Raw genomic sequence first — 7,066 nt, forward strand, 5'->3', positions numbered from 1 at the left:
GGCCGGGCCCCCCCCTCCGCTCCCAGCCTGCCGCTGCCTCCTGCCCTCGCCCGGCTCCTTGGCACCCTCGGGTGCCTCCCCGTCGTGGCTGGGGGTGCTCTTGGGGAGGGGGGCACGGGCGGCTCCCTGGGGTGCCGGGCGGGGGGGGGGACACCCGGGGCTCGGAGGGGCCGTCCCGGGCACTGCGGCCCCGGCGGGGGCGGCCCCGGGGGATGTGGCCGCCGCTGCCGCCGCTCCCGGGGGCCGGGCTCCGAGGCGGGGCCGGAGGGACCCGGCGGCGCTGCCCAGTGCCGGAGCCGAGCGGGTGCAGGTGGGGGGAACCCGGCCGGGGCCGCCCGACACGGCCCGGGGCGGCTGCGGGCAGCCCGGTACCGGGGGCAGCGCCAGGAGCGGGTACCGGTACCGGGGGCGGCAGCAAACGGGGGAGAAGTGGGGAGAGCCAGGAATTGGGGCTCGGTACCGGCGGCTCGGCCAGGGGGTGGAGGAGCTGCCGGTACCGGCGGGGCAGCCGTAGGATAACGGGCGGCTCCGGTGCCAGGGGGCAGCGGCGGCAGAAACGGTCCCGGGAGCGGGGCGCGGTGCCGGGGAAGGGGGGGCCCGGTCCCGGAGGGCAGTGACAGGCGAGGGGAGCGGGGCCGGCACCGGACGCGCGGCGGCGAGATAAGGAAAAGGGGGAAAGGGGGGGGGGGTGCCGGTACCGGAGCGCGGTGCCGGACAAGTGAGGGGGACCGGTACCGGAACGCAGGACCCAGACGAGGCGGGGGGGGGGGGAGGGGGGGACCGGAATCGGGGCACGGTGCCAGGAGCGGGGAGAGGTCCCGGTGCCGGGGCGGTGCCAAGAGCGGGGCGGCCGGGGCCGGGGCCGGGACCGAGCCAGTGCCAGGAGCGCGGTGCCTGGGGCCGGTTCCCGGTGCCCGTCCCGGGGCCGCAGCGGTAGGAGGAGGGGGCTTTCCCCGGCGAGGACCCCCCCGGGAGCAGGGTGCAGCGCCAGGAGAGGGGGTGCCGGGTCCGTGGGCGCGGGTGGGAAACGCGCCGGTGCCCGGGCGCTCCGAGTGGGTGGTGGCGGCCCCCGGGGGGGGTGCGTGGGGGGGGGGTTGTCACTGGTCCCGAGTGGCCGCGGGTCCCGGAGCGGCGACGGGCCCGTGGGTGTGAGAAGGAAACGCCGCCGACCCGCCCCTGGCACCGGGAGCCGCTAAAAGCCCCGGGGCCGCCGCGCCGGTGCCATGCCCGCCCCGGCCGCCCGTGCCCCCGGTGACTGAAGCGGGGGCCGCGGAGGCAGCGGGGCCCGGCGGAGCTCGGCGGCCGGGATGCCCCGGTGCAGCCGCTTCGCCCTCGGCCTCCTCGGCCTCGCCGCTTTCCTGCTGGCCTCTCCGGTGCTGGGCTGCGGCCCGGGCCGGGGCCCGGTGGGCCGGCGGCGGTTCGGGCGGCGGCAGCTCTCGCCGCTGCTCTACAAGCAGTTCGTGCCCAACGTGCCCGAGCAGACGCTGGGGGCGAGCGGGAAGGCGGAGGGCAAAGTGCTGCGGGGCTCGGAGCGCTTCAGGGAGCTGGTGCCCAACTACAACCCCGACATCATCTTCAAGGACGAGGAGAACACGGGGGCGGACCGGCTCATGACCGAGGTGGGGGCTGCGCCCGGGATCCTCCGGCCGCGCTCCCGGGGGCGCGGGGGTGGCGGGGAGGGGGCGGGAGGGAGCGCCCCGACCGGTCCCCGCTGGCCCCGACCGTCCCCCGGCGGCTCCGACCCTCCCGGGGCGCGGGGTCCCCTCCCCGGCTTCTCCCGGAGCTTCCCCCCGGGCCCCGGTACCGGTGGCACCGGGTGGGACGCTGAGGACCCGCGGCGGGGATTAACGGGGAGGGGGCGGCCGGGGGATCCCGGGGCTGCCGCTCCCGGCCCGCGGGGCCGCCCTTGCCCGGCCCCGGGGCGGGCCAACGGGGAGGGGGCGGCCCCGGTAGACGTCTCCCGGGGGTCCGGGGCTGCGGCTCGTCCCGCCGGGATGCTCGCCGTTGCCATGGCGAAGGGCGGCTCCGCGGTCGCCATGGCGACGGGGGATGCTGCGAGTGGTCCAGGCAGCGCCGCGGCTCCCTCGGACCGGGGCGGCGGGGGCGGGGGCGGCGGGGCCGGGGCGGCGGAGCCCGGCGGGCCGCGGGCACGGAGCCGGCCCGGGGTGCGGGCGGCTGAAAGGGGCCTTTGTGGCCGTGCCGGCATTCCCGGGGCCTGAGGTCAGAGCCGGGCTGGAAGGCGCCTATTGTCGCCGGGCCGGGCCGGGCCGGGTGCATTCCTGCCCCCCCGCCGCATGCCGGGCCCCCCCCCCGGGCCGGGCAGCCCCGGGACCGGGCCCCGCACTCCCGCCCCCGCGGTCCCACCGCTCCCGGCAGCGGCTTTGTTGCACGGGGAACCGGGGGGCACCGGGGCACGGAGGGACGCCGCGACCTCGCTGGCTGCTGGGGTGGACGGGAGCGGGCTCCGGCCCCTGCGCCCCTCATCGGCACCGCCCGAGCCCCCCCGCTGCCCCCCTCGGCTCGTGGGACCCCCCCCCCCCCCCCCGGTGTGCTCCTGCAGAGCCCCGTTCTCTGCAGCGTGGGAGCTGCACGCGTCCTGCCCTGCTCTGGCAGGCGCTGAGCCCCCCACGGTGCCGCTATGGGCTGTGAGGCTGGTTCTGGTCGGCTGCACCCCCCGGCTCTGCCCCGTGCCCCCCCCCGGTCGGGTTAATTAATCACAGCCATGGCCAAGGGGAAGGTGACACCCGGCACCGTCCCGTGCCCTTTCCGCCCGACTGCCCGGGCTCCACCGCAGGACCCCGGGGCACGTTAACCTTCAACCTGCACCATTTCGGGGGGGGGCAGCTCAGCTGTGCCCCTCTGCAGGCTTGGGGTGGGGGGCTCCATCTGCCCCCCCAGCCAGCAGCCCCTTCGGGCTGGCTCCTTCCAAACCCCCTCAGCCCCCCAGTGTCCGTCTGTCCATCTGCGCGCAGGACGCCCCAGGTAGGGCTGCGGGTGCCACAGCGGGGCCGGTGCTGACCCCGGTGCTCGTCCCCCCCCCCCCCCCCCCCTCCAAATCCAGCGCTGCAAAGAGCGGGTGAACTCGTTAGCCATCGCGGTGATGAACATGTGGCCGGGGGTGAAGCTGCGGGTGACGGAGGGCTGGGACGAGGACGGGCACCACCTCCCCGACTCGCTGCACTACGAGGGCCGGGCGCTGGACATCACCACCTCCGACCGCGACCGCCACAAGTACGGCATGCTGGCGCGCCTGGCCGTGGAGGCCGGCTTCGACTGGGTCTACTACGAGTCCAAGGCGCACATCCACGTCTCCGTCAAAGCAGGTACGGCGCAGCGGGGCTGGCGGGGGGCTGCCGGCATGGCGGGGGGCTGCCTTCCCTGTGAGCACCCCGGTCTGTGGCCCCCCAACACCCTCTGCTCCCCCCCTTCCATCCCAGAGCGGCATGGGATGTAGCCCCTGGCCTGTCTCAGCTCCCCGCAGCCACCAGCTTGGCAAAAATCATATTCAGCCCCCCCCCCCCCCCGAAAGTGGCACAGACAGAGCTGTCCCCAGGGCTCGCCTCCCGTGCGGGCACAGAGCACGGCGCGGGGTGGGGGGTTAAGACACTTTGGATGCGGCCCCCCCCCGCAGCCCCGCGGCCGCTCCGGCCAGCAGCCCTGGTCCAGGCCAGAAGTGACAATCGACAGAAAGTGAAAGTGGCCGTAAATGTCACCGTCCGCAGCGGCAGGGCCAGGCGGAACAAAGGGCATCAGTGCGGGCCGGACAAAGGGGCCCTGCAGCGCCCGCTCAGCCCGGGCCAGGGATCCTGCTCACAGGAACCACGGGGGGCAGGGGGGGGCTTCGGAAAATGTCCGCTTTGTTTCGGGGGGGGGGGGTGGTGGTTCGGGTCCGGTTGGAGCGGCTCCGCTCGGGGCCCTTTCCCCTCCACCGCTCCCCCCCAGGTGGCCGCGGGGACCCACCGGTGGCGTTCTCCACCTGCCCAGATAACTCCCTGGCCGTGCGCACCGGCGGCTGCTTCCCGGGCCACGCGACGGTGACGCTGCGGAGCGGCGAGCGCCGGGGCTTGGCCGACCTCCGCCGGGGCGACTGGGTGCTGGGCGCGGAGCCCGGCGGGCGCCTGGTGCCCACCGAGGTGCTGCTCTTCCTCCACCGCGACCTGGGCCAACGCGCCTCCTTCGTGGCCATCGAGACGGCCAGCCCGGCGCGCCGGCTGCTCCTCACCCCGTCCCACCTCGTCTTCGCCGCCCGCGGGGCCGCCAACGGCTCGGCCGCCTTCCTGCCCGTCTTCGCCCGCCGCCTGCGGCCGGGGGACGCGGTGCTGGCCCAGGGGGCTGGCGGGCAGGGGCTGCGCCCCACGCGTGTGCTGAGGGTCTCGCGGGAGGAAGGCGTGGGGGTCTTCGCCCCCCTCACCTCCCACGGGACCCTGCTGGTCAACGGGGTGCTGGCATCCTGCTACGCCGTCCTGGAGAGCCACCGCTGGGCCCACCGCGCCTTCGCCCCCCTCCGCCTCTTCCACGGGCTCCTCTCGCTGCTGCCCGCCCGCGCCGAGGGGGGCAACGGGACGGCACCGGAGGCGGGCGTGCACTGGTACTCGCGCCTGCTCTACCGCCTGGCCTGGGGGGTGCTGGGCCACGAGGCCGCGCAGGTGTAGGGCCCCCCCCCCCCCCAGCCTGCAGGGCTCACGCCTCACGCTGGAGCACCGGGACCAGCGCCAGACCCCTCGCGCCCATGGGTGCCAAGGAGGAGGCGCGGGGGCACCCCCGGCCCCGCGGGGAGGTTGGGTGCCCCTCGGCTGGGCGCTGCTTGGGGTGAAGGGGGGGGGGGGCGTGGTGCGGGGAGCGGGGCTCAGCCCCCTCCTGTGTCCTGGGAGCCACCCCGCAATGCTGCTGGAGGGGGTCGGGTGGTCCCCGCAGCCCAGCCCCCCCCCTCCCCGCGTGCTCCCCCCGTATTTATTGCTTTATTAACCGCTGCGCCTGGGGACTGCGGCACTGCCCGTCGAGCTGAGCGGTGTCCCCGTCACCCGCGGTGTCCCCATCACCTGCGGTGTCCCCGTCACCCCTGGTGTCCCCGTCACCTATGGCGTCCCCATCACCCGCAGTGTCCCCATCACCCGTGGTGTGCCCATCACCCGCAGCGTCCCCGCCCCCTGCGGTGTCCCCGTCCCCGCACCGCTCGGGGCTGCAGGGCAGGGAGGGGGCCCAGCTCTAACCCGCGCTAACCGCTAACCCGCCCTGCTTGAGAGTTTTATTTTTCTATTTATAAATGTAATATAAACGTCCTCCGGCCAGCCCCCCCCCCCCCCAGTCGGGGCAGGGGGGGCGAGCGTGCTTTTAACCACTTCTGTCCAAAAAAAAAAAAAAAAAAAGAATAATACTATTTAATTGTTTTCGTAAATAAAGAGAAATCTATGGCCCTTGCGGAGCTGTGGCTGGGGGGGGGTCCTGGGGGGTCCTCGGGGCCGGGCAGGGCCGGGGGGGGGGGGTGGAGGGAGGGGGGGATGTGGGCGCCCTCCCGCGTGTCCCCCGCAGGTGTGCGCCAACCACGTGGCCGAGCCGCTCTCGGCCTTTTCATGAATGGAGCCGCTGCCGCCAAGGCGCCTGCGCGCGCGCCGCGCCCCGCCCACCCGCCGCCCGCCGGCCAATGGGGGCGCCGAGCGGGCGGTGTTGTGGTCACGCGGCGCGGGAGCGTAGTGGCGGCGGCCACGCCCCCTCCCCCCGGCGCGGCGGGCCGTTTATTGCGCTGTGCGCCGCGCCCGCCCGCGCGGCTTTTCCCTCCCCACGCGTGGCGTGGCGTGGCGGGGGTCGTGCCCCCGGCCCGGTACCGCCGGGTGCTCCTCGGGGGCTGCCGCGCCGTGGGTCGGTCCGGAGGGGGAGGGGAGTGGGAGGGGGCGTGGGGCTCGGCCCAGGGCTCCCACGCGTGGCGCGGCGTGGGGTTGCCCCCCCCGGGGATGGTTACCGGCGGCGTGGGGCCCCGCTCAGCCCGCCCCCCCCCCGGGGCCGTGTCCCCTCGCAAGGGGTGCTGTGGGTGCAGCGTCCCTTTCTCGGGGGGGAGGGATCCTTCTCCCACCCCCACGCGTGGGGGCGGTGGCGGGGACCCTCTCCCCCAGGCCGAACCTCGCGGGTCGTGGAGGGGAAGTTAGCGGAGCGCCACGAGCCCACGAGGGGGGGGAGGGGGGGCACACGGGGCGGGGGGGCTGCCCAGCCTGGGGATCGCCCCTACCTGGGGACACGCGTGACGAGGATGGACGTGGCCCTGCGCATCGGCACCCACGGCGGTGCGCCCCCCCCCCCCCCCCCCCCGGATGGCGGGGCTGGGGGGGGCGGGGGGGCGGCACCCTGGGGTCCCTGCAGGTCGCTGGGGGGGGGGGAGGGGGCAGCACCCTGGGGTGCCGGGGCTGGGGAGGTCCCCGAGGTTGGGGTGAGCGGGGGTGGGCTGGGGGCCGCGCTCCCTGCCCGGCTAATTGCCGCTAATTGCCCAATTAGAGCCGCGGGAGGGGGGGGGGGGGAGGGCAGGAACCGGGGTACGGGGGGGGGGGGACGCCCCACGAGCGGGGCCGGGACGAGACCGGCTGCCCACCCCCGTGGGGGTACGGGGGCGGGGGGGGGGGTCTCTCTCCGGTGCCGCGCTGGTCCCGCGGCCACGCGTGACCGTGACGGAGCCTGCCCCGCGCACCCACCCGCTGCGGCCCCCGGGAGAACCGGGAGCGGGGCCGGGAACGGAACCGGGAGCTGAACCGGGAGCGGAACCGGGACTCCCCGGTACCGCCCTGCCCCTCCCCCCCCCTCCTCCAGGTACCGGAGCCCCCCCCGCTCCCCCGCCCACGTGCGCGCCTCGCGCCCGCTCCGGCAGCGCGGGGGTTAATGCGCGCGGAGGGATCCCTCCCGGCAGCAGCGTGCACTGCGGCCCGCGCCGGCCCTCCCCCGTGCCGCAGCGCCGCGCCCTCCGCGCTCCGTCTCCCTCCGCCCGAGCCCCCGCCGACAAAGTAGTGCGGGCGCGGCGGCGGCGGCGCCCCCCCCCCCCGCCTTTTCCTTCTCCCGTCCCCCCCCCCCTCCCCTTCCCTCCCCG

The 7,066-nt window shown here is 76.2% G+C and overlaps 1 protein-coding gene across 1 annotated transcript; it reads left to right on the top strand.

The window, feature by feature from the left end:
• Positions 1-1,307: 1,307 nt before the first annotated feature.
• DHH (desert hedgehog signaling molecule) lies at positions 1,308-4,652 on the top strand. Its single transcript, XM_035572170.2, has 3 exons — positions 1,308-1,619; positions 3,062-3,323; positions 3,985-4,652. Exons 1-3 carry the CDS (start codon positions 1,308-1,310, stop codon positions 4,650-4,652), a joined length of 1,242 nt encoding a protein of 413 aa, XP_035428063.1.
• The last annotated feature ends 2,414 nt before the right edge of the window (positions 4,653-7,066 follow it).

This window comes from Cygnus atratus, chromosome 29 (genome assembly GCF_013377495.2).
Source record: "Cygnus atratus isolate AKBS03 ecotype Queensland, Australia chromosome 29, CAtr_DNAZoo_HiC_assembly, whole genome shotgun sequence".
Taxonomy (NCBI): Eukaryota; Metazoa; Chordata; class Aves; order Anseriformes; family Anatidae; genus Cygnus; species Cygnus atratus.